This window comes from Nothobranchius furzeri, chromosome 4 (assembly GCF_043380555.1).
Source record: "Nothobranchius furzeri strain GRZ-AD chromosome 4, NfurGRZ-RIMD1, whole genome shotgun sequence".
Lineage (NCBI taxonomy): Eukaryota > Metazoa > Chordata > Actinopteri > Cyprinodontiformes > Nothobranchiidae > Nothobranchius > Nothobranchius furzeri.
The window spans coordinates 82,507,586-82,534,160 of record NC_091744.1 but is presented as its reverse complement, the minus strand read 5'-3'; the positions used below and the strand labels follow the sequence as shown (position 1 = coordinate 82,534,160).

Here is a 26,575-nt window from a genome sequence, read left to right as displayed (position 1 = left end):
TAAACGAATGGTTTCTGACATCAAAGTGGACATAAAATGGCGTATGAGAATAGGGGCACATGTTTCAATCAGCAGTTTGAGATTTCGTTTATATAGGCGCATTTATAAACCACACACACCTTAACTAAGCTAACGGTGCGTGAGAAGCAGGCAGGTGCTGCTGCGTTCAAGTGTTTCAGTTTTTTTATGAATTCGATTAAAAATAAAGGCGCCCGGCCCGTGTCCGAGGTAACTACACAGTCGTTGGCCCGAAGCCCGGCCCGTGGGCCGTCGGGCCGGGCCGACCTGAGGGCCTAGGGGCTTCAGTGCAGGGCTCTAGTTTGGTACCCTGCAATGGTGCCCTCTACTGGCTGGTAGATGTTACCATGAATCTAGTGTTGTGCCCATCGACATACATACTGGACAATTCGATTCCATAGGCTCCGATAACACGTTTTTTGTCTATAATGGGAGGTGGCCACCACCGCCATTTTGACCGTGTCACAGGTTCCGTCCAGCTCAGACAATTCCATAAAAGGGAAGAGAGGAGGAGCTGAGGGTGGGGCTGTAAGGCTAGGATCGACTGACGACACCCGGTCGAACTAGCTACAAGCTAACCTGAAGCTAACCCTGGCTAACCCAAAGCTAACGCGGAGGTGGGAGCCGAGCTAACGGATGTAGCCACCTAGCTACAACCCAACCGGAGCTAAATGATAGTTAGCTAGCTACTTCGATAAACTCAGCCAGTTTAAAGGCGGCAGTGACATAAAATACAAATAGATTTTAACTTACCGAAAAATATGAAGTGGAGACTCCTTGGACGCTCTATTAGTGCAATTAATACCACAGCAAGTCATTTTGTCCAATAATTGCACAAAAAATATCCAAAACAGAATTCACAAGCACAGAGAGTCAAAATCCTGAAACAGTTTCCAGGAGAGACCGAGGCTGTACTGAGTCCTTTCCACAGAGCTAGCTCTGTGGTCACGTGGGTCTGAGGCGGTGGTCACGTGTGTCGGATGCTCATTAATTATACAGAATTTTAGGCTTTTAATACACTTAAACAGAAGAGTGAGAAAGAAATTCACCCCCCTCAGAGTTGTCATGAGTGTAAACTAGATCATTTAAACAAAAAACATGTTTTGGTACCAGGCTGTAAACATGTTTATTTCTGCTGTGAAATTGGTATTTTTAACATGGGAGTCAATGAGGATTTGCTCGCTTCTGACACCAGCCCCTAGTGGATGAGGGTGGAACTGCAATTTTTCTTACTTCCGGGTTGGGACCATTTTTAGAGCCGCATTGTGGGGGCTTGGTTGTGCCCGTCAAAATAAATCTTTTTTATGTTTTAATTCAAATATATCTTTTAAAGAAAATACTGTACCTTCTTCCTGCACACCTCTAAACGCCCCGCGGAGGTATTATTTTCTTTAAATATGGATATTTTTATTAAAATGTTTTATATTCAACCTTTAATTCTAAATGATGTCGACAAAACAAAGGTTAACGTTTTGAGGTGTGAAGTTTTGGATCACAAGTTGTTGTGTGTTAGTGTGTGTGTGTGGAGGAAGTGCAAACAGAAGCAAAACAGACTCAACACAAAGAGGCTTGAATTAAGCAAGCATGAAACCACCCAGGTCCTCAGGGGTTCCCTATGACCCCAGCAGGTGTCTGTAGACCAGGGGTGGGGAGTCCTGGTGCCCCGAGGACCGCTATCCGGCATGTTTTAGTTGTCTCCCTGCTCCAACACACTGGTGATCAACAGGCTACTGCAGAGCTTGGTGAGCTGCTGAACAGCTAATTCAGTCGCTGAATCGGGAGTGTTGGAGCAGAGAAACAACTAAAACATGCTGGATAGTGGGGACCGGGATTCCCCACCCGAGCTTTAGAAATGCACTCTTCAGCCACAAGGAGACCTACGGGGCCATAACAAGCACTTTTTAGCTTTTTCCCTCAGACACCAAAACTAAAACAACGCTAACCTTTGAAAGACGTTTAATATGTTCTAGTTTAGTGCACAAGAACGAAGCTTCAGTTTCAGTACAAATCAGAGTAAGCTCAACACTTGTTTCTTTCAGATTTCAGGATAAGTTTATTCTAACCAACCAAATCTGTTTCCCACAGCTCTACGACTCTGTTCCTTTAGTTCGGTTCCTGCCACTGCCGTTCAGAAGGGCCTTCAAGCTGATGGAGGTACGTCAAAAACGACTAAACACAAACAATAAGTAAGAATTTTACTGTGAAATAATCACAAAACAGTCTAACGTCTCAGTCATGTTGGAAGGAAGGTTAAGCTGAAACAGTTCTCGTTCTCAGTCGACTGGGGGGGGGGGGGGGGGGTGTTGAGTCAGCAACAAGCTAACGCTGCAGCATCTGCATTTATCCCCCCCAAATTTCTTTATAAATCTGCAGCTTCTAGCGGTGGCGCCTTCGTACCTTTCTGAGCAGACTCACCTGTATGATTTCTTCTTCACTTCACTTCTTGGTCATTTTTGCGATCGAGCATTTGGTGTCGTTGGTCCAAAACTTTAGAACGCCCTACCTTATTCAGCGAGTTTGGCCCCTACCGTCACGACGTTAGGCTCAAAGACACTTTTATAAACCTGCTTTTACACAACCTGCACATTAACCTTTTGTTTCATTTTATCTAAATGTGTGATCTTCTGGGAACTGTCCATAGCAGATGGTGATGAAGTGCTCCCTACTGTAAAATACTTAGGAGTGCCAGCAACAAATATAACAGTCGACTTACTGTGCCTGACTCGTCTTCACTTGTCACCTAGAGTCTTCAGAAACGGATCCATAACTGACTCAAGTTTGAGCACAGGATTTCATTCTTACATATTGCAGCTTTAAAAAAAGGTTAAAGAAAGAAAAACTGACACTGAAATTACTAAAATAATTACAATATTAACCCTTTGATGCATGAATTATGAAATCTTCAACCATGATTTTTTAACAATTTTTTTGATTCATCTTTAGGTGTGAATGAAACAAATTTCAACAAATATTTTTTGTAAAATTTTATAATTTACATATAATTTATTACATGTCCACCTCAGTGGACAGCGTGCGTTCTGAGCATGAAATATGTTGGCTTGGCTTACCGAAGTCGAAATGGAGGGGCTCAAATGCAATAAAGTCTTCAACAGCTGTGCTTAATAGCAAAAATAAATACATAACAATTTTGAGTACCTGTCCACTGTAGTGACCATTATGCATCAAAGGGTTCATTCATAAAAATTGAGTGTTGCCTTTAAATTATGATGATTTTTAAAGCAAAAAATGAAACTGGCCTGGACAAAAACCAAAATGCGTCACAGATGTCTTCAGTCCACTAAGCAGCTGTTCAAAGGCTGAAACATAGTCAGTGTTGCTTTGCAGCAGGGTCTGAACATGGACCACACAGATCTGCGGACACAGTTGCATCGGGAGGTTAGAAAGACTATTATTGATCAGAAGGTTTGGTGTAAAGGCTAGAAGACCTTTTCCAAGCAGCTAAAGGCCAAAATCCCATCTTCATGTAGTTAAAGGCTCGAAGAACATCTCCAAAAAGCGAAGCCACGGGTCCTCCAACAGGACTATGAGACAAGTTGCTAAAAACACCAAGACTGGATATGAACCAAACATTGGACTGTTCTGTTCTCAGGAGTAACTATTAGAAAAAGATTAACTACTATTTTATTAAATCTTTTAAATGAATCATTAAAACAATGTATCCACATCAATGAACCAGTGAAATCATCACAGCCCTTCCTTGTTTTAATGAAGGAATCTGCTTGTTTTAGACTTTTCTGAGTTTTGCAGTCAGTCGGGTGAACGAGCACAAGGAGAGCAGAATCCCCGGAGAACCACGAGATTTCATCGACTGTTACCTGGATGAGCTGGACAAGGTAGAAAACACAGAAACGTCCGAATAAAAGGATGCAGATGGATTTTAGCAAATGTGGGGACTTGAGCCACGTGATTTGGGTTCAAGTCGGACTCGAGTCAGTAATTTTATGACTTTAGACTTGAATAAATATTCAAACACTCAGACTTGACTTGGATTTTTACACCAGTGACTTGGGACCTGATTTAGACTTGAACATGTTTGCTTGAAAAGACTTGATAGTTTACCCAGTGTATACTTTTAAACGTCTATTTTTTTCCCACTTTTATGTTTATGTTTATGTGTTTAGCAGACGCTTTTGTCCAAAGCGACTTACAAGTGATAATCGGCATGTTGCCCTTGAGGCTAACAACAACAATAACAACAACTTGACATCAATCATGGAGAGGAGGGAACAAGGAGTGGACAGTAGAGAGGGGGGACGGGTGCAGGGAGGGTGCTAGTTTAGAAGATGCTCTCTGAAGAGCAGGGTCTTCAGGAGTTTCTTGAAAGTCGAAAAGGAAGCCCCTGTTCTGGTAGTGCTTGGTAGGTCATTCCACATTTGTGGAACGATGCATGAGAAGAGTCTGGATGGTCCTGAGCGTGGTGTAGGCACTGCTAGCCGACGATCCTGTGATGACCGGAGCGGCCGGGCCGAGACGTAAGCCTTTGCAAGAGGATTCAGGTAGATGGGAGCCGTACCATCTCGGACTTTGTATGCTAGTGTTATCAATTAGAATTTGATGCGTGCTGCTAGCGGTAGCCAGTGGAGCTCAATGAACAGAGGGGTGACATGTGCTCTTTTTGGCTGATTGAAGACCAGACGCGCCACTGCGTTCTGGACCATTTGAAGAGGTCTCATGCTTTTAAGTCATTTTGCTCATCCCAGATTAAGAAACTGACGCTTCTCCATGGGCGAGTGGGAGCTGCAGAACAGCCAATCAAATTAACCGGATTTAAAAAGAGAAAAAGAGGCTAGTCCAACTAGGGATGGGTACCTTTGACAATTGAATCGATCCGGTACTAATTCCCGGTACCTACGAATCGATACCGGTACTTAACGGTACCAATTTTCGATACTTTTGAGTGTTTAATATTTTAATTCTTTTATAATTAAATATATTTTTCTCAATATATAACCATATTTGATAAATAGCACGATAAATAACATACAACTGTTTGTATTTTAACATCGTCCTTGTAGTTTTATAAGCTGATAATTAAACTGAAGCAAACATCTTTACTGTGAACTAAATTTACTGTGTATCTTCATTCCTTTTGCCGTCTTTTTTCATTTGATTTTTCCTACTGGGAAGTTAGAATTTCCAAGGAGAAAGCGAACGCACCATTAGCTGATAACAATGGTGGCAATGGAAGCTAACATATCAAGCTAACGTTATCTTAAACAGTTTATTTAGCTGCTGGAGCAGATTAAAACGATGATGCCTCACTCTTAGATCGTTGTCACTGGTTTCATCTTCACCCAATCACCCGTCGCATTTAGTGAAGTGAAGCCAAACTTTAGAGCGCGTTCATGTTCTTCTAGTCGGGAATTCGGAGTTCTGAGGAGAAAGCGAACGCACCATTAGCGAAACGGAAGCTAACATATCAAGCTAACGTTATCTTAAACATTTTATTTACCTACCGGAGCAGATTAAGATGAGGATGTCTCACTTAGATCGTTGTCGCTGGTTTCATCATCACCCAGTTACCCATCACATTTAGTGAAGTGGACCCAAGCTTTAGCGTGCGTTCTTTCTACCATGCTGCTCTGTTTACAACGGGCTCGCAGCGACCAACGACATAACGCTCTTGCGCATGCACAGCTGTCTTGGCAAGTTCTTGTTATGAAGGACGGGTACCGAAACGAGGCACCGTTTCAAATGACGTGAATCGATGCTCGGTCGGCACTATGGAATTCGGTCGGTACCTTAAAAAGTACCGAATTCGGTACCCATCCCTAAGTCCAACCCTCTCTCTCTGCAAACAGTGCTGCAGCTTACAGTGTTCAGATTTTTGTTTGGGTTACACACGACAGATGAGTAGACAACAACACACGGGAGTAAAGAGTGCAAGAAGAGAATTACAGTTGGAGATGGAACAACTTTGTTCGATGTTTGAAGATGAACTAACTTCATCTGTTCTCCAGGCTACGTTCATGTTTGGCTTTAATACAGTATGTTGCTTTATTCATGCCCTCTTAGATCCTGTTTTCCAAGCCATTCCAAGAATAACTGGCAGCTAATTTGCTCAGGATCGCCAGTTTGTTTTAGAAAGCAGGTTCTTCATTATTGTTTCCAGCAGACAGAACTTCTGTGGGGGGGCAACAGTCGGGTAAAACGTGTTTTTATAGGATGTCTGAATGAATACAGCGCTGTTTACCTGTTGAGAATGAGAACCATTAAAGTTTATACGTGACATTGTTGAAATTGGCCGCGGTCGCACCACCAGAAGGAGGAAATGCTGAACGATTGTCAAGTTTTACTAAATGATTTGAAATCTGAAGTTTCAGACGGGACTAAAGTTTAAACTTGCCTTCTTTGACTTGAGACTTGACTCTGGACTTGAGGATGAAGACCCGAGGCTTACTTGAGACTTGCAAAACAATAACTTGGTCCCATCTCTGGATTTCAGTTGTGTCAAAATCAGTTAGTTTACTAATACTTAACATGATTTGAACAAGTTCACTAAACTTTATTAATGCTCGCTCATCGTCTTTTGTTCAGAAGAACGACGAGTCATCGTTTTCAGAGGAACAACTCGTCAGACAGCTGTTTGATCTTTACCTTGCTGGAACCGACACCACCGCCAACACGCTCCTCACAGCGTTCCTCTACCTGATGAATCACCCTCAAATACAAGGTACCGTCCCTCGTGGAGAAATAATTCAATACTTTTCTTCTACAGCTTGTTGAAAAGCCTAAAGTTGTTATCACAGGTCCTTTAGGATTGGTTGATTTTCTCATTCAGACAAACGAAGCTTTAACTTTCCCTCCACACTGATTCCTGTCTTGATGTTTTGGTCTCAGAGCGATGCCAGCAGGAGATCGATCAGGTGTTAGGAGGAAAGGATCGGGTCACCTTTGAGGACAGACACAACATGCCTTACATGCAGGTCAATCAGGTTGTCTTGATCGCATCTGCTTTTAGAGGATCACCTGTTTCTGGGCTGAGGTCTTTCGTATTGTGTTTATTCCTCCAGGCTGTGATCCATGAAGTCCAGAGAGTCGCCAACACGGTTCCACTCAGTGCCTTCCACTGCACAACTAGAGACACAGAACTGTTGGGATACTCCATTCCCAAGGTGGGAGGAAACCTGTTTTTACTGAAGAGAAGCTAAAATGTGGAACATCTATCATGACTTTTGCTTTTTATGTGTCTCTCTTCAGGGAACGATGATCATCCAGAACATGATCTCTGTGCTGAAGGAGGAGGGTCAGTGGAAATTCCCTCATGACTTCAACCCTGAGAACTTCCTGGACGAGCAGGGGGAGTTTGTCAAACCAGAGGCCTTCATGCCTTTCTCTGCAGGTAAACCTGTTCTAGACTTCTGTCAGAAAATGGAGTAAAGTTTGTTCCATCAAAGATCACGTTGAGGTCCTTTGGTGTTCCTCAGGATCTCGGGTGTGTCTTGGAGAAGGTCTGGCTCGTATGGAGCTCTTCCTCATCACCGTGACTCTTCTGAGGAAATACAAGTTCATCTGGCCGGAGGACGCTGGTGAACCAGACTACACGATGGTCCTTGGAGGAACTTCAACTCCAAAACTTTATTCCATGAAGATCCAACTGAGGTCCACTCAGTAAAGTCCTGCTTGTTTTTTTTTTTGTTTTTCTGCAGGAAACTTCATTTTTTTCTTTGCCTCCTGTTTCTGTCCCATTACTTTCCAGTTTGCTTTGTAATAGACAGAAAATTTAAATTTCATCAGTTTTGGGATTTCTAGTCTATCAAGTTTAAAACAGGGTGTAAATAAAACAATTACTTAGGTTTTACAGTGATTCAATTCCATTTTTGCTGTTCTTTTAAAGCCTCCGATTGTAACGGTCTGGGGATTACGTCTAACCCAAGACATGCAGAATCACAACAACTCACAGATCGAAGGTAGAAAAATAATATTTATTTTATAACGGGAACTGAAGGTGCGCTGGTAAGTCCAGTGGGGATTGAGAAACGGGAGCGCAGCGTCTGAGGAGGGGAGAGCAGATACAGGTGAGTCCAGGGAGGTAAGTCTTAACTTGGTGGGTGCAGAGAAAAGACTTACTGGGAGATGGGGAAGTACCAGGATGAGGGAGGGCAGGTTGAGAACCGGAGTGTATCCAAGAGAGGTGTCCAGGAGAGGGTGCGTGAGGAGGGCAGGTGATCGGGTCGGTAAGGAGGAATGGAGAACGGTGGAGAGCTGCGTCCAGAAATCATATGAAGCACGGGTGAGTAATCCTGAGGAGTCGCAGAATCAGACGTTCCAAAAACCTGGAGATGGGTAATCACAAAAGCCATAGTTCACAATAATCCAAGAGACACGAGAGCACAAAAACCAAGAATCATAGGAGGCTAGAAACTACCAAGCTGTAGTAATCATCCGGCGTCGAGGTGTGTTCTTCCTCCTTATGTAGCCGGACCTGCTGATTGCCAACGAGATGCAGCTGGAAACCTCTCTCTCCTGCAACACACAGCTCAGAGGTGGAAAATGAGCGGAGTACTCACCCCGGCTCACGACAGATCTCACAGAATAAAATAATGGTGCTATTGAACACCTTTACTCAACAATGTAAATTATTCTTATGTCCATTATCAAATGCTAATCTATCATGAGTTGTTTAAGACGTCTCTTTGCATAGTCTCAGATTTTAGATTTTCTTTTGACTTTTGATGTAAACAGTCGATTATTATTGTAATAAAAGTTTTATAGATCTCTGGTGAAGTTGATGTTTTCCCTCATAATGTAGATGAATAAAGAAGTTCTGTAGTTCTTAGCTACTTCAGCACCATGGACAGCAGATATATTCGACGACTCTTGTCGCATCACGATGATCATAACGGAGAAACCGTTCTTGCCATATGACCAGACCAGTCAGTGTTCAGCAGAAACTAAGCTAGGTCCACTAAGGGCTTGGAGACAACCATCAGTATTTTGGGGACTTTTGAGAATCATCAGACTTAAGGGACTTTTTCAGCTTTGACACAAAAGAGCACCAACATATTCTAACCCTTCATTTTAATAAATCATCATAACTTTCTGAACACATCATGATCGTTGGTGTTATTCTGGACCAGGATCTATTCGTTAACTCTCAAAAATAAGTTACTAGGAATGTCTTCTTATGTCTGAACATGTTTTCAAAAATTAGAAGCATCCTTACTGTAACGTTTTGTAAGTGTTTACTTTTAATAGATTGTCGATAAAATATAAAGGTATTCAATAAAATGTAATAGCCCATAAAAATGTGGATTATCAATATTATTGAACCGGTATTATTTGATTGATTATATGAATAGGGACTTTGGGTATGCCGGGGAAACAACACTTTATACAATTTGACACAGAGACAAAAATAAAGATTATAAAAATCTATTTAATACAATATTTCTACTACTATGATGATGCAGGACAAATGATTATAAATGGCGATTTAAGGTAATATCAATGAATAAACAATGATGAAATATGATCTTGGATGTTTTATGTAATTAAGTGACAGAAAGATGCGATGTCTGGGTTCATAAAATGAATCTGGTTGACTTTTATTTAGATTTAATTGGTTATCAAATGAATCTTAACCCATCCAACACCATTGCGAAGAGCCTATGTTACCAGTGTAGTGGAGGTTCTCGGGGATCCGGTCGGCAAGCGAAGCCATCTCGGCAGAGCGAGTGAGAGTCGTAGGCCCTCTCAGAATACACTCGATTGGTCAAAGAGAAACTTCCCTGCGTAGCTTCTGGCGAACCGTTTCCTGTCTGTTGAGTTGTTTTGTCAAATGATAAAACTTAATCCATGGTGTGAGAGTGTTCATCGGTGGGTCCTTTAACTGACCAAAAGAGTTTAGAGTGTCCTTCACCTAACCCTAACCCTAAACCTTCACCAGGGCTTTGAGGGACAACAAACGTGGTTGTGGAAGAAAATGGAAAATAATTCCACTGTCATTTTTGGGAAGAATCTCCACCAGGAAGTCCATGAATTCATTTTAAAAAGCTTGTATCAGCAAGTTCTCCAGCTGATGAAGAATGCTATTTCCAGAGTTCTGCTGAGAGGAGGAATCAATTTTTCTCCAGTTTTAGCATCACGTTGCTGTGTCCCTGTAAGATCCAGAACTGACTTTAAAATTGTACTGATGTCTTGGAAAGCATCGAAAGAGCAAGTTCCTTAGATATCTTCTTGTTCCAGATGTTCCTAACAGAGCATTTGGCTCCTTAGTTTCCGAGAGTTGAATGCATGGACATAGTTTGGGGGGGGGGGGCTTTTTTCTAAGTAAATTTTGTCCACAGCGCTTTTTACCATCCAAAAACAATATTGTGCTATATTAAAGACACTGTTTGAGCACTGGGACCAAGTGGAAAACAGCCGCTTGTGTTGAAGCCTGTTTCCCATCAGAACCGTCCATGAGCTCATCTATTGGCTCTGATACTTGCTAACGTGTGATTGGCCATTCCTGCCACCTGTGTGCTTGACAGTTCTGCATTCCTACAGTCTCTAGCCTCTAGGCTGTAGTTTTATATTTTTGTACACTTAGTGTAAAGATACCTCCCCCCCCCCTCCCCCCAGTCCTTATGCAGGTTGCCCCCCCCCCCCCACACACACACACACACACACACACACACACTTCTAAAGTCAAAACTGCGTCCGTGGTTGAAGGGAAGGCAGAGATTTCCGTTTTCCCCGCTGCCACAACTTTATCCCTGCGCAACATTTATTTGATGTTCTCACTCAGCCAGATCAGCCCAGTTTAATCTGATCTCAGCAGACAGACAACCATGTTTTTGTCAATAGTTCTGCTGTGGATCTCCATTTGCTTCATCCTCCTTCTACTTAAATCTCAGAGACCCAAGAATTTCCCACCTGGACCCCCAGCCTGGCCCGTCTTGGGGAACCTTTTTCATCTTACTTCAGAGGATCCTGTGAAGAACTTGGAGAAGGTAAATAGGAAACTGAAACAATGCTGTAAATTTTTGTCATAAATTTTGCCATTTTAATTCAAATTCAAAAATACTTTATTAATCCCAGAGGGAAATTGATTGCTGTAGTAGCTCAGAATAACAATAATAATAATCAAGTCATCAAAGAGTTGTTGTATATTACAATGGCTGTTGGCAGGAAGGATCTCCAGCAGCGGTCAGTGTTGCAGCCAAACTGAAGAAGCCTCTGACTGAAGACACTCTTCCGTTGTCGGACAGTCTTGTGAAGAGAATGCTCAGGGTTGTCCATCATTTTCTTGATTCTCTGGAGAATCCTTCTTTGTTCATCTCCTCCAGCGGTTCCACAGTCGTCCCCAGAACAGAACCAGCCTTTTTTATTAGGCTGTTGAGCCTTTTCAGGTCCCTGCTTCTGATGCTGCTACCCCAACAGACGATGGCTGAAGAGATTACACTCTCAACAACAGACTTGTAGAAGATCTGCAGCATCTTGCTACAGACATTGAAGGACCTAAGTGTCCTCAAGAAGTGCAGTCTGCTGCGTCCCTTCTTGTAAACGGCTTCGCTGTTCTTTCTCCAGTCCAGTCTGTTGTCCAGGTGAACTCCAAGGTGTTTGTGTTCCTCAACCACCTCCACTTCTTCTCCCATGATGGAAACAGTGTTTGACTCCACCCTGTTTCTTCTGAAGTCTAAAATCATCTCCTTTGTTTTGTTCACGTTCAAGGTCAGATGATTGTTTCCACACCATGCCACAAAGCGCTCCACCAGCTCTCTGTACTCAGCTTCCTGTCCATCTCTGATACACCCGACAACTGCAGAGTCATCTGAGTATTTCTGTAGATGACAGGTCTCTGATTTGTACTGGAAGTCTGAGGTGTACAGGGTGAAAAGGAATGGTGAGAGTACAGTCCCCTGTGGTGCTCCAATATTACTGATCACCTGATTTGATGTGCAGTTCTTCAGCCTACCAAACTGTGGTCTGTTTGTCAGGTAGTCTTTAATCCAGGCGATAGTTGAGGCCCCCACCTGTGTCTTCTTTAGTTTCTGGCAAAGTACATCAGGCTGGATTGTGTTAAATGCACTGGAGACATCAAAGAATATGACCCTCACAGTGCTGTCTGCTTTGTCCAGATGACAGTGGATTGGTTGAAGCAGCTGGAAACACATTCTCACACCCAAAGCGTCAAAATATGACGCGTGTGATCAAGCGTCAAGATATGACGATTCGGGACGCCCCAGCGCGTCAGGAGACTACAATCAGGGACACGTGGCTCCTCTGGTGTCAGTGTTTGACGGTGTCTGCAGTGCCTGCGGTCACACGGACATTAATCGACTATTTAACCTTCCCCTCACCCCAGTCCTAACCTTAAGGTCATTAACTGTGACCTTGAGGTTAGGATTAGTGTGAGGGGAAGGTTAAGTAGTTCACAAGGCGTTCTAATGCCCATCTCACCACCAGCGTCAGATACCGACGCTCTGGGATGGCGCGTCATCAGTGTGTCCCTGATCGTTGTCTCCTGACGCGCTGGGGCGTCCCGAATCGTCATATTTTGACGCTTTGGGTGTGAGAATGTGTTGGATGATGGCATCTTCAACTCCAACTCCATGGCGATGAGCAAACTGCAGCGGGTCCTGATATGTTCTAGTTTGCTTATTCAGGTGGACCAACAGGAGTCTCTCCAGGACCTTCATGATGTGGGATGTCAGGGCAACCGGTCTGTAGTCGTCATTGACTGATGGGCGAGTTTTCTTTGGAACTGGAACAAGGCAGGATGTCTTCCACAGGACTGGAACCTTCTCCTGGGCCAGGCTGAGGTTGAAGAGGTGCTGCAGAATCCCACAGAGCTGCTCTAAACAGGCCTTAAGTACCCTGGGGCTGACACCATCTGGACCTGCGGCCTTGTTCCTGTTCAGTCTCTCCAACTGCCTCTTCACCTGACATCCAGAGACAGATAGGTGGGAGGGGGAGGTAAATGGGGCAGCAGCATCTACTGACTTGGTTGAAGACAGATTTATAGAACCAGAAGAGTCCATGACTGCGTTAGAGGACAAAAGAGCTGGCGTGTGACAGGAAAATGTTGGATCAGAGGAGGATGGGATGTCTGATTGGCTGGGGACAGGCGAGGAGGATGCTGGGTTTGTTCCTAAACTGAACCTATTGAAGAACTTGTTCAGTTCATTTGCTGTGTCCAGACTGCCATCTGTGCAATCCTTCCTCTGCTTGAAGCCTGTGATCGTCTTCATCCCTGACCAGATTGTCTTAAACAAATTGTCTCCAACATTTATATTGTTCTTGTGCAGCTAGTTTTGAGTTCAGTGTCTGCAGACATACTTTACTCATAGTGCTTCAAGGTCAAACGGACATGTTTGATAAGCTGATAGAAGGTTTGCCTGTAGTAAGCCTGAGGAAGTTTGCAGCTGCGAACGAAACGTAAAGCGGGAAAACAGGTAAACGAAGCTGCTCTGTGTTTTAAAAAAGAACTACAGCATGGAATTAGAGACACGACACAGCAAGAACACACCTAAGATGATAGAAAAGAAGTTTGTTTTATTCAGCTGAAAAGGATCAAAGGCTTTTCAACATGCTGAACGAATGTCGCCTTCATATCGCAGCTAAAAGCAAAGTCACTGTAGACTCAAAAACCACGTGTGCAGACCCAGTCACATGTTTAGAATCATCCAAATTTTCATTTTTCTTAAACGTTTGTTTTTGTTAAACAACAAGAAATGTTCACAAGTTCCTGCAGTTGTGATTTTGGGAACAGTGTCGTGTTTTTATTTCCCTCCAGCTGAGACAGTCGTACGGAAACGTGTACAGTCTGTTCCTCGGTTCCAAACCTGCTGTAGTCATCAACGGGCTAAAGGCGATGAAGGAGGCGATGGTGACCAAAGCTGCCGACTTCGCTGGAAGACCTCAAGACCTGTTAATTAATGAGCTGACGCGGAGCAAAGGTAAAGTATGTACAGTAACAGTGTTTTTGTCTTTGTACGTTCACTCACTGCCTCATTTCCTGTCCCTTTGTCGCCAACTACTGGGGCGACGGTGGCACAGGAGTTAAGAGCTCGCCCCATAATCGGAAGGTTGCAGGTTCGAGCCCCGCTCAGTCTGTCGCTGTCGTTGTGTCCTTGGGCAAGACACTTAACCCACCTTGCCTGCTGGTGGTGGTCGGAGGGACCGGTGGCGCCAGTGCTCGGCAGCCTCGCCTCTGTCAGTGCGCCCCAGGGCAGCTGTGGCTACATCGTAGCTCATCACCATCAGTGTGTGAATGTGTGTGTGAATGGGTGAATGACTGGTTGTGTTGTAAAGCGCCTTGGGGGGTTTCAAGAACTCTAGAAGGCGCTATATCAAATACAGGTCATTTACCATTTACTACTGATTGATGTATTCATGCTGGAATGATCCTGAGGATCATTAAATTTAATCGTAATCGAGCCTTCACCTTGACCTGTACCTTCATCTCTGGTTTCAGGTGTGATTCTGGTCGATTACGGCTCAACCTGGAGGAAGAATCGCCATTTTGATCTGATGACTTTGAAAATCTTTGGTCTTGGAAAGAAATCAATGGAGGACCGGATTCATGAAGAGCTGCAGCACACCGTTAAAATCCTGGACCAGAGCGCAGGTGTGTGGTCTGCTGGTCTACACAACGTGTTAATTCTCACTCATCCGTGCTGTGATGGAGTGTGTGTTATTCTGTGTGCAGGTGAAACTCTGAGTCCTCAGGTTATGTTTCATAACGTCGCCTCCAACGTCATCTGTAAGGTTCTGTTTGGTACGCGTTATGAGTACGATGATGAAAGCATCAAAGTGATGATTCAGCGCTTCATTGAGTTGACTAAATTAATCAACGGACCGTGGGCCATGGTGAGTTGCAGTTTTTCTCAACCACGAAAAACGTGGACAAGACTTCTGCCGGTGCTGAGTTGCTGGGCGTTCATGGAAGTTCAGTTTCCAGATTTTTTGTGGATTTGGAGAAGGTTGACCTCTGAAGAATTCTGTTAGGGTGCTGTGGGACTATGAGGTGAGGTCGCTGTACAGCCAAAATAAAAGCTGTGTCCACATTCTAGTTGAGCTGATTCTCAATTGGTTTGATTCTTTTGGTGTCTTTAAGACATTACCGCCATCGTGGAGGCAGCCTGTAGCTGGGATGAGCACCAGCTCTTCTTCTGAGGCCAACTGGGAGAAGGGGGAATTCTTTCTCCTTTCAAGAGTAGAATTGTCCTATAGTCTCCACAGGTGACGGCTGGATTCAGTGAGAGTTGGACTGATGGATCAGGACTTCTTGAAGCATCGATTTGGTCTGTTGTGGTGAGGAAGAAGCTGTGCTGAAATGCAAAACTCTGCATTTTCTGCTCCTTCTGCCTTCCAGCTCAACTATTGTTTTGAGAAGTGGATCACGACATGATTATAATTCAGTCATCCTGTCAGTGCACCCCAGAGCAGCTGTGGCTACATGTAGCTCATCCCCACCAGCGAGTGAATGGGTGAATGACTGTGTTGTGAAGCACCTTGGGGTTGTAGATCCCAAAAAAGGTGCTATACAAACACAGGATGTTACGTTCTGGCTCGTGGGATCGCAACATAAGGAGGAGGTTTGGACACATGGTGGGAGAGAAGAGTAGTTTGCACTTTCAAATCAGCCTCTAAAAGGCCTCACCAACTGCCACACAGATAGAAGCTATCAAGATCTCTCTGATCAGTCTCATCTCTTTCGAGTTGCACCAAACAGCCTTTTATGCTGCACCCATGGATGCAGCCACTCATGATCGATTACAGGCTCCACAAAGCCAGACCAGTAGGGAGCCTAAGTCTCCTCCCTTTCCAGTCAGCTCACAGGTCCCCAGAAGAACAAAAAAATGAAAGCAAGTGCCCGGGGCTAACAATGCTATTTTCTAATCCGCTTTGCCGTACGCCCTGGATCACACATATGTTGTACTGCAATTTAAATGAAAACTAATGATGGGTGTTTCAACCACGCCAGTCACGTACTTTGAGATTCATTCGCTTGTAAAAGTTTGTAATTAGCATGACTACACACTAGAAATCGGCACGTCGCATATGTGACGTCAACCATGGACGTAATTTGAGGGGGGGGGGGGTGTCCCCCCCCCCTTTTCCAAAGTCAAGTTTTGACCCCTGCACTTTTTACCATCCAAAAAACAATATTACGCCATATTAAATTGACACTGGTTGAGCTCTAGGACCCAGCGGAAAACAACCGTCTTTGTTGAAGCCTGTTTCCCATTAGAACATACTGTAAAGATACAACCCCCCCCCCCCCCTTCCCCTCCCCCCGTGTCCCCTCCACTTCTAAAGTGAAAACTACGTCCATGATGTCAACACATAATCTCCTCTCCGCTAGAGTAGCTGCTACTTACCACATGATTTATGGTGGTTCTTTCCTCCTGTGGGAAGTTTGCTGAACTTCCAGCCCTTTTCCCCCAGTTTTCTCCGTGTCTGGTTAGATGACGTCACTTTCGTGAGGCGCATTTGTGGTTCTGGACTTATTTTCACACAAAACCTAAAATAGTGTTTCCCCTGTTCGAAAATAAAAATTCTTGGAATCAAAATGTGTCTTTAAAATTCACGGACATCATATGTGAAATCCATGGCACAAAACAAGCGGAATTAGAAAAAAAGTGTTTTTAGCCCCGTTGACTTGCGTTCATATTTTTGTTCTTCCGGGGACCCGTGGTTCAGAAGTAGATGGGCGTGACTTAGGCTCCCTATTGTGACAGAGGGGCGTGAGCATGGACATCCGAAGCAGCCAATCAGCTGGTCGCATTGGCACAGCAGAATTTGCTTGTCAGATGAGTGCATGGTTTCTCTCATTGCAGATGTAACCAAACCACCACAATGCAGCTCTAAAATTGAGGCAAACCCGGAAATGAAATAAATTGCAGTTCCACCCTCATCCACTAGGGGCTGGTGTCAGAAGCGAGCAAATCCTCATTGACTCCCATGTTAAAAATACCAATTTCACAGCAGAAATAAACATGTTTACAGCCTGGTACCAAAACATGTTTTTTGTTTAAATGATCTAGTTTACACTCATGACAACTCTGAGGGGGGTGAATTATTTTCTCACTCTTCTGTTTAAGTGTATTAAAAGCCTAAAATTCTGTATAATTAATGAGCATCAGACCCACGTGACCACAGAGCTAGCTCCGTGGAAAGGCCTCAGTAGAGCCTCGGTCTGGCCTGGAAACTGTTCCGGGATTTTGAGTCTCTGCGTTTGTGTATTCTGTAGTCAAAATGGCGGTGGTGGCCACCTCCCATTTGGCCTCAAAAACATGATATTGGAGCCTATGGAAAGGAATTGTCCAGTATATTTATGTCGATGGATGTAACACAGGCCATTTACCATCCTGCTCCCATCTTCATGACAACCACAGCTCTCTGCCAGTCCTGCTTGTCTCCCACATTGTGGTTAACAGTAACACAGGGTGGTTAGGTGTTTGCTTTGCGGGTTGCTGGTTTGAACCCAGGCTCCGTCCATTGTGTTTTTGTGCAAGACACCTCAGCCCCTTGCTTCCTAGTGATGGGCGGCTGTAGCTAATGTAGCTTATCACCATCAGTGTAGGAATGTGTGTGTGAATTTGTGAATGACTGACTGGTGTAAGGAACTTTGGAGTCCTCTGAAACAAGTGCAGGTCATCTGTCTGCTCACGCTCGCGTCACTCACCTCTTCTCCAGCTACATAAACATCATCTAGCCACAGGTTAACCGCCAGATTCCAGAAAGCCTTTTGTGCGAGATGTCCAACATGTTCAGCCATGCTGTCTTTCTGCCGCTGACCCTCGCCTGCCGTCTGACTATGAGGATCGGGGCCTGCTGTCTTGACGGTTAACCGGGGTTTTCATCCAGGTGTAGACTTTAATAAAAGTCCTAAACATCATTCTGTATGCAGTTGTCATTTAGGGCCAGAAACGGTCATAACAGAAACAATGAGAAGCCATAAACTAGCAGCTGAAGTCTTCTTCCTCTGAGCTCAGCGAGCGGCTCCGACTAAAGCCACTGCTCCTCCTCATCGAAGTGGTTTTTGTGTTTGGTCAGGAAGCTTCCTGGTCATCCGTCTGAAGAGGAAGTTGTCTGGATTTCATTCGTGTGAAATAATGATTCATGGTTCTTCACAGGTGTATGACTCTCTTCCTTTCATTCATCCTGTGATGCTGCCCAAAATGAAAGGGATTAGGATTGTACAGGTAATGTTAGAAAAAAGATTTTTACACACACTGTGAAAATATAAACATAAAAACAGCCTTTCATTGTTGGTCATGAAATCTGGTTTTTTTAGGCTTTTCTGAGTTTTGCAGTCAGCCGGGTGAACGAACACAAGACGAGCAGAATCCCTGGAAAACAACGAGATTTTATTGACTGTTATCTGGATGAGCTGGATAAGGTAGAAAACCTGGAAAACTGAAAAAAGACAGATTTATTTTATTTGTGTTAAAATAATTTTGTTTACTTAAACAAAATGAGTTGAACAAGTTCACCAACTTTTATTAAAGGTTTGGATTCTGACCTGATTTCTGTTTATTTTTGTTACGACCCGGCTTTTGTTCAGAAGAACGACGAGTCATCGTTTTCAGAGGAACAACTCGTCAGACAGCTGTTTGATCTTTACCTTGCTGGAACCGACACCACCGCCAACACGCTCCTCACAGCGTTCCTCTACCTGATGAATCACCCTCAAATACAAGGTACCGTCCCTCACGGAGAATTAACTTTATTACTTTTTCTACAGCAAAGCTTTAAAGGTCCTTTATAATTCTGTGATTTTGTCATTCAGACAAACGAAGCTTCAACTTTCCCTCCACACTTAGTTTAGTTAGTTTAGTTTATTTGTCATATGCAAGTTAGCACAGGGTCAACATTGCAATGAAATGTGTTTGACGAGCAGCGGTCTCTCAGCAGCATAATACAATAGAAAAAAAAAAGAACAAGGTATAATACAGTAAAAGCAAAATATTAGAGAGTCATGCTAAAAGTAAAAGCTTACTAAATAGATAAGTAAGTATAGATGACTAAATTTAAATATATCTAAAAAAAGTGAGTAGTAACATTAAAATGAAGTAACCAGTGCAGGTTAAATTTTACTTGTGGAGCTGCAGGGTAACATCTGTATCCTGTGTTGTGTGTGTTTAAGTGTAATGGTTGAGGTGTCGTATGGCTTGGTGGTAGAAACTGTTTTTAAGTCTCGTAGTGCGAGCAGGCAGACTCCTGTAACGCCTGCCAGATGGTAACGAGGAGAACAGCTGATGCGCTTGGTGGCTGTGGTCCTTGATGATGCTGTGTGCTTTCCGGAGGCATCGCTGGAGATAAATGGCAGGAAGCCTTGTGCCAGTGATGTGCTCTGCTGCTTTTCACCACCCTCTGTAGTGATTTACGGCTGCTGGCAGAGCAACTTCCATACCAAACTGTGATGCAGCTCGACAGCAAGCTCTCAATAGCACACCTGTAGAACTTTGAGATGATACTCGTGTTCATGTTAGCCTCTGATTCCTGTCTTGATGTTTTGGTCTCAGAGCGATGCCAGCAGGAGATCGATCAGGTGTTAGAAGGAAAGGATCGGGTCACCTTTGAGGACAGACACAACATGCCTTACATGCAGGTCAATCAGGTTGTCTTTATAACTTTTCTGCTTTTAGAGGATCGCCTGGGCTGAGGTTTTAAGTCTTCTTTCCTGCAGGCTGTGATCCATGAAGTCCAGAGAGTCGCCAACAGCGTTCCTCTCAGCATCTACCACTGCACAACTAAAGACACAGAACTGATGGGATACTCCATTCCCAAGGTGGGAGGAAACCTGTTTTTTTTTTTACTGAAGACAAACTAAAATGTGGTGAATCCTTCATGACATTTTCTTTTTATGTGTCTCTCTTCAGGGAACGTTGATCATCCAGAACATGATCTCTGTGCTGAAGGAGGAGGGTCAGTGGAAGTTCCCTCATGACTTCAACCCCGAGAACTTCCTGGACAAGGCGGGGGAGTTTGTCAAACCAGAGGCCTTCATGCCTTTCTCTGCAGGTAAACCTGTTCTAGATTCTGTCAGAGCTAGAATAGAGTTTGTTCCATCACCTCCAGGTTCTTTGGTGTTCTTCAGGTCCTCGGATGTGCCTCGGAGAGGGTCTGGCTCGTATGGAGCTCTTCCTCATCACGGTGACTCTGCTGAGAAAGTATAAGTTCATCTGGCCAGAGGAGGCTGGAGAACCAGACTACACGAGAGTCTTTGGGGGAACTTCAACTCCAAAACCTTTTAACATGAAGATCCTGTTGAGGTCCTTGTAGTAAGTTGATGTTCAGACTTCTTTCATGCAGAAAACGTAATTTATTCTGTATTTGCATTTGTATCCTTTTTATTTCCTTTTTAAAATATTAAATCATTTCCAATATATTTTTATAATTTATAGAAATTTCAAACAGTGTAAAACGTTGATGATTGCTTTATTTTTTTTTAATTTTTTTTTAGGGTCTCGGATCTTCTTCAGAATCAAATAACAGCAACAAATGGATCATTTTAAATAGTCGTTATTTTCAGACCTAACGCGAGTCAAATGAAACACGATGAAAGACATGCAGATGAATTTCACAGTGTGTGATGATGACTGTGCGACTTTAAAGACCCCGCTCACTGAGAAACCATTTTTACTTTTTTGTGATACGATGGACCGATAGAAAACGGACGGGGAAACACTCGGATAAGAAAAGCCTGTCAGACTTGCATCACACTGATAATTATCAATCATGGACTCACCCATCTTGGCTCGAGATGGAGAAGTTGCGTTGCTGTTAGCCAATCAGAGGCAACATATAAAGTATTATAATAATGAGTAAAACGCCAAAACCTGCCATTTTCTGTCTTCCTCTCCTCCAACTAAATGTCACTTCCTGAGATGGAGCAAAAGAGCTTTTGATAAGCAGTGGTGGTCAAATGAAGCTTCAAAAACCAACGGGGCTTTTCAGCACATAGCTTCACCAACAGATTCATACTCAAAGCTCCATTTAGTACGTCATCTACTCAGCCTTATGTAGCGACATCTGCTGGTGGAGTTCAACATGGCAGCCAAGTCATCCTAATAAACACGCCAAGCATGTACAATAAATAAATGGATCGAATGTGTCATGACTCTGCTGTCATTTATTTCTAATCACGATTCTTACCACGCAGCTAATTGTGGATTATGCTCATGTTCACATGATGTAGACTCATTCGTTCACAAAAATGAACCAGCTCAGTGGCCTAGAGTGTCCGCCCTGACTTGGAGGTCAGAGTTCGATTCCTGGTCGGTTATACCAAAGACTTAGAAAAAAAAGGGACCCAATGGCTCCCTGATTGACACTCAGCATTAGGGGGTTGAGCTCTGGTTCTTGGCCTGGGCCGTGGGTCCAAGTGTGGGGGGGTTAAACTGCCAAATGGTTCCTGATCGCGGCTGTGTCTGCAGCTCGCCGCTCCCTCAGGGGATGGGTCATATGAACCAATTTTGCACACACATCAGTGTGTGTGACAACTGATGGGACTTTAACTTTTTTAACTTAAAACATTCTTCCATGCTTTCGTTCTTTTTAAACACAGAAACAGTTTTGTTTACCTGTTATCGACGCTACAGTTTCGCCGACGGCTGCCGGCTTCTTCAGGCTGACGCTGATGGTGGCGCGTCACTTCCTTCTCCGTTTATCTGCGGGCAGCAGAGGACGTTGTCGCCCTCTACTGCCCGCTCTCCCCTCTCCGACGATGCAGTCCCATGCGTGGTCCAGCGTGTAAACTCCGTCGTCCCTGTTCATGGTCCCCCAACGGAGAAGGAAGTGACGCGCCACCATCAGCGTCAGTCTGAAGAAGCCGGCAGCCAGCGGCGAAACTGTAGCGTCAATAACAGGTAAACAAAACTGTTTCTGTGTTTAAAAAGAACGAAAGCATGGAATTAGAACCACGACACAGCAAGAACACACCTATGATGTTAAAACATTCTTGATTAAATGGGATTTTATACAACATTAGTGGTGGTGGTAGGGTCAGTGATCCATATTTTACACTTATTTTTGAAATACACGGTCAAAAGACTTCATTTGCATAGTTTTGTACCTAAAACCGTGTACAAATTCAGATGGGTCTATTTACGTCAGTTATTCAGCTCAGACTGAAAGACCATCTAAAGGCTCAGGAACCCTTTGCAGGTCTTTTGGATTCATCAGCTCATTACGTGGCAGAACACTAACTAAAAATAAAAGTCTAATTAAAATTGGACTAAGTCACATTGTTGGAGCCATAATTAAAACATTTGTTATATTATAAAAAATAAATATGTTTATCACTGGGTTTCCATTTTATTGTTTCTCCTTTGTTGTCATGATAGTGTGCAGCAGGGGTCACGTGTGTTGCAGGCGGTCGCAATCGAAAGGAGCTGTCACCCCAGAGGGGGGGGGGCTGGGAAGATGTCGTTTTTGTTCACGTTACAGTTCACAGATAATCATGTTGCAACTCTAAACTACCGTTTTATTTTGTGCACATGGTCACGTTGTGTTGAAGGAAGGATCTGACCCAAATCAAGTTCAAGTTGTTCCTGTACCAGTAAAAGGCTGTGATAAAGGAAGAAATGTGTTCCACTTCTGTGAGGTAACGAGAAGCCAACAGCACATAAAACAAATAGACCTGGACCCATCCCCTGCCTCGAGCGACGGTGGAAGTTGCTACACGCACAACAAAGAAAATAATTATATTGAATGTGAGACTATCTGTAGGAACTAGTAGAAAACTCCTGGGGTGACCAAGTAAAGTGAAAGTAGATTGTTTTTACTGTAGCCTGTCACTTACCAACTGTGATCAGCAGATCAAACCACTTCAGTATTACTTCTTTTTGCTTATCATGACTTAGATGTTTCCATTAAAAAAACTTCTGGGACACTTGTTCTTTTAAATCATTCTAACGAGTTTACTTACATCTGATGCTCATCAGAGACGATAAATAAATTTATAGTAGATGTCTGGAGAAACATCCAGTGTGTTAACATGGCCACCATTGGGTTTTTAAGGATTTGAAAGAAGTAAACAATTTTTTATACAGCGCCTCTCAAGATGACACGATGCTTCACAAAAACAAAAATGTTAATATAAAAAATATTTCAATAATTGATTAATACCATGATTAAAAATAAGAAGAAATAAAAATTGTGATTAAAATATTTAAGGTAAGGGAGAGAGAAAATGAAAAGGAAAGAGGGAAGTCTGTGGATCTCGGGAAAGGCGGAATAAGAGCAGAATAAAAGAGGGTGGTGACGAAGGTCCCACCAAACCTGAACAGGTGAGTTTAAAGGAGACCACTGAGTCCACTGATCTCAGGCTCAGGGGGAGAGAGGTACAGAGTCTGGGGGCCACAGCAGCAAATGATCTGTCACCTTTGACCTTTAGCCTGGTGCTGCACAACCAGTATATTTGGTCACTGGACCTCAGGGACCTGCTGGGGGTGTAGGGACTAAGAAGATCACCAATGTAAGATGGTGCTTGTCCATGTAAGGCCCTATAGACCAGAACCAGGATCTTGAAATGAACCCTGAAGGTGACTGGCAGCCAGTGAAGCTGGAGGAGAAGCGGGGTGATGTGGGTGTGTTTGGAGGACTTGGTCAGAAGCCGAGCACAGGCGTTCTGAACCACCTGTAGACGGTTCAGGGAGGTTCTGCTCAGACACGTGAAAAGAGAGTTGCAGTAGTCTTGTTAAGAACATACTTATCAAGTACACAAGAATGTACTAGCATCGTTGGGTATCACTAAAAAGTGTGATAGTTGATGATATCGTAAAATGGCTTGTCATAGACATTCAGGTCTTTTATTTTTTGTTTTCATTTATTTCATTTATTTACAAATTGCAGTCGTGCTTCAGCTAGCAGACTGATGCCATGAACAACAAGAGGGTTTGTTAAACTGCTAGCATTTCCTTTTTTAGTGACAGGATTCAGATCTGTTGCCTTTCACTTGAACAAAATGTAGCGTAAGCCTGTTTCCGCCTCGTCTTAGTCTGCCAACTCGAGAAGTTTTGTAAACAAACTGAGACTTTGGTCAGATGATGTGCTGCAGCAGGAATGGAACTGCAGCTCGGTAACATTTTACCAAGAAAGCACTGAAATTTACCACAGAAAAATATATTGTTTCATTACTGGTTTTACATACACAATGCTGTACTGTCATTCGCTGAACCCCCCCCCCCCGCCCCCCCCCCACACACACACACACACACACACACCTCCTCCCATGTGTACAGATATAATGTGATGTTTTACTAATTCTACATTCAGTTTATTAAAGATTGTATGTAGTTCTGAGCTACTTCAGCACCACGGACAGCGCAATCATATTTTGACCCATTAGGTTCCAGCATTAAAAAAAAAAATTGTTAAACTATTTGCACTTTACAATGCAAAAACTCCAGTTAATCTAACTTAACATTGCATTGAGTTCAGTTCATTATTCCAGTTTTACAAAAACCCGGCTGACTGCTTTGCGTGACTGACTTGCGTCATCCCCGGCCAGCATGTAGCAGCATGCTTGTTGCTTGATGTTCTTGTAGGGATGTTTGATGTTCTTGTACTTTAAGTGCTTGAGGAAAACTCCCCTTTAATAAACCTGCAACAGAACCTGGATCAGTGTGAGCAGCCATCTGCCTTGACCTAATGAATGGTTTGAGAAGACAGAGCAGATACACACAAAATAAACAGATGCAGGGGATACACACACATGGCTATACATACTTATACTGCTGCTCTTAACTTTGTTTCCTCTGTGGAAAAATTAGGATTGGTCCAGTCCTTCTTTCTCTAGGTGTTTTCCTCTTCTCTCACACCAAGGCAGATTCTGGTTCTGGTACCATCAGAGGTCAAATGGGGAGTTTTCTTTACCACAGTCACCCAGTTATGCTTCCCAGGATGGATAATTGTGTTGCAGGGAAGATTTGAGGCACTATACTTCAACTCTTCCTGCTGGTGTTACTTTCATTTCTGTAGATTTCTTCTTTGTTTTTTAATTGATTAAAAAAATTCTACTTGTTATTTTTAACTTGAAAGGCACTATACAAAAATATATTCTTCTTCTTTTTTTCTTCCCTTTAAATAATGACTTCTTATAATCTACTGAAACTAATGTGTTTTTGCTTAAATCTAGTACTGATGTGAGTTTCACTTGATGCTTCTCATGCAGCACTTAGAGGTGACTCAGCTCTAAAACAAACAGGAACATTTTACTCTTGTTCTTGCCTGCAAGCCAGAAGTAAAACAATGTAAAAGATAATAAACCACAACATCCTGCATCCTGTCCTCTATTTGATGTTCTTGTACTTTAAATATTAACAACGTTCTGCTCCATCAGTCAGAGTGGATCGTCATGTTCATTTCAACCTTTACTTTATCAGGTAAAAATGTTCGAGAACGTGTTTTCAGATAGTACAACCGCAGCATTGGGGCGATAGTGGCACAGGAGTTACGTGCTTGCCCCATAATCGGTAGGTTGCAGGTTCGAGCCCTGCTCAGTCTGTCGCTGTCATTGTGTCCTTGGGCGAGACACTTATCCTCCTTGCCAGCTAGCGGTGGTCAGAGGGCCAGGTGGCCCCAGTGCTCGGCACCCTCGTCCCTGTCAGTGTGCCCCAGGGCAGCTGTGGCTACAATGTAGCTCATCCCCGCCAGGGTGTGGATGGGTGAATGACTGATTGTGTTGTAAAGTGCCTTGAGGGGTTCCAGGACTCTGAAGGCGCCATATCAAATACAGGCCACTTACCATTTACAACAAACAAAAGTACATTTGAGCCTATAAAAACTAGCAATAACACCTGAGAAAATGTTGATAAACTGAATTAAAGGCAGGCAATTAGAATATCAGAATCCACATCTGGAAAACATTTGTACCTGTTTACATGCATGCAGAAGAATCATTACAACATAAACGAGAGTCAGTGTGTGTGGATGTATGTAAATAGGTTTGGTCTGGGTAATAAAAAAGATCAGAAGATAGCTATCGTTTAGAATGTGCTACTACTAGTTCTTCTATTTATCTTTGAGTGTCTGCTCTGTCTTCTCAAACCCCAGTGAGTTGTGGCTGATGGCTGAACAAACTATTGGAGGTTTCTTCGTGTTAAAAGGTAGTTTTCCTCTCCACTGTCACTACATGCTTGCTCAGTATGAGGATTGCTGTAAAGACTCTGACACAACAAGTCAGTGACTTGATGCAATCTGCTCGGTTACCTTATAGGAAACGTTTAACTGATTAGCTTAGTGAAATTAACTAAGTACGCTGATAAGTAGGTTCAGTTGGAATGTTTACCTTGTGGAGTGTCTTGAGAGGACACAAGCACAATATAAATAAATGGAAATAAATTGAAGAATACAGATTTGGGACTATTATCATTTTAACAAGGATGTGTTGGGCAGCATGAGTGAAGGAAGTTTCATTAGAAATAAAGATTAAGCCTAGCTTTGATTGTTGTTTGTAGGCAGTTGATATGAGTGGTGAAAGATGAAGATGAATAAAGTCAGATACCCAGATATTTGAAGGTTGGGATGTAAACCAAACCAAGCCAATGGCCAAGCAGATCTTTGGGCCATGGTTTTTCCAATTAAAGATGAT

General features: G+C 43.3%; 2 protein-coding genes across 6 annotated transcripts in view; both read left to right on the top strand.

Moving 5' to 3' along the window:
* Positions 1-7,846, top strand: part of LOC107389173 (cytochrome P450 2F2) — a 13,837-nt gene extending 5,991 nt beyond the window's left edge. For 3 of the 4 annotated variants that reach the window (XM_015965179.3, XM_054733362.2, XM_054733363.2), the window contains 7 exons: positions 2,104-2,172; positions 3,768-3,872; positions 6,577-6,712; positions 6,880-6,965; positions 7,053-7,154; positions 7,240-7,381; positions 7,467-7,846. In XM_015965179.3, the coding sequence (XP_015820665.2) occupies positions 2,104-2,172; positions 3,768-3,872; positions 6,577-6,712; positions 6,880-6,965; positions 7,053-7,154; positions 7,240-7,381; positions 7,467-7,654 (828 nt within the window). In that variant the 3' untranslated portion in view covers positions 7,655-7,846. The remainder of the gene's footprint in view (positions 1-2,103; positions 2,173-3,767; positions 3,873-6,576; positions 6,713-6,879; positions 6,966-7,052; positions 7,155-7,239; positions 7,382-7,466) is intronic. The other variant, XM_054733361.2, reaches the window with a different exon arrangement.
* A 2,832-nt stretch (positions 7,847-10,678) lies between these two features.
* Positions 10,679-21,094, top strand: LOC107388537 (cytochrome P450 2D9). 2 transcript variants are annotated; one of them, XM_054733365.2, is made up of 12 exons: positions 10,679-10,976; positions 13,763-13,925; positions 14,444-14,596; positions 14,678-14,838; positions 18,111-18,179; positions 18,272-18,376; positions 18,545-18,677; positions 19,503-19,588; positions 19,667-19,768; positions 19,860-20,001; positions 20,078-20,261; positions 20,444-21,094. In XM_054733365.2, coding segments are annotated over exons 1-12 (1,461 nt in total). In that variant the 5' UTR covers positions 10,679-10,814; the 3' UTR covers positions 20,445-21,094. The 2 variants fall into 2 exon arrangements, with proteins under 2 accessions (XP_054589340.2, XP_054589339.2); XM_054733364.2 differs by having other exon boundaries at positions 18,542-18,677.
* The last annotated feature ends 5,481 nt before the right edge of the window (positions 21,095-26,575 follow it).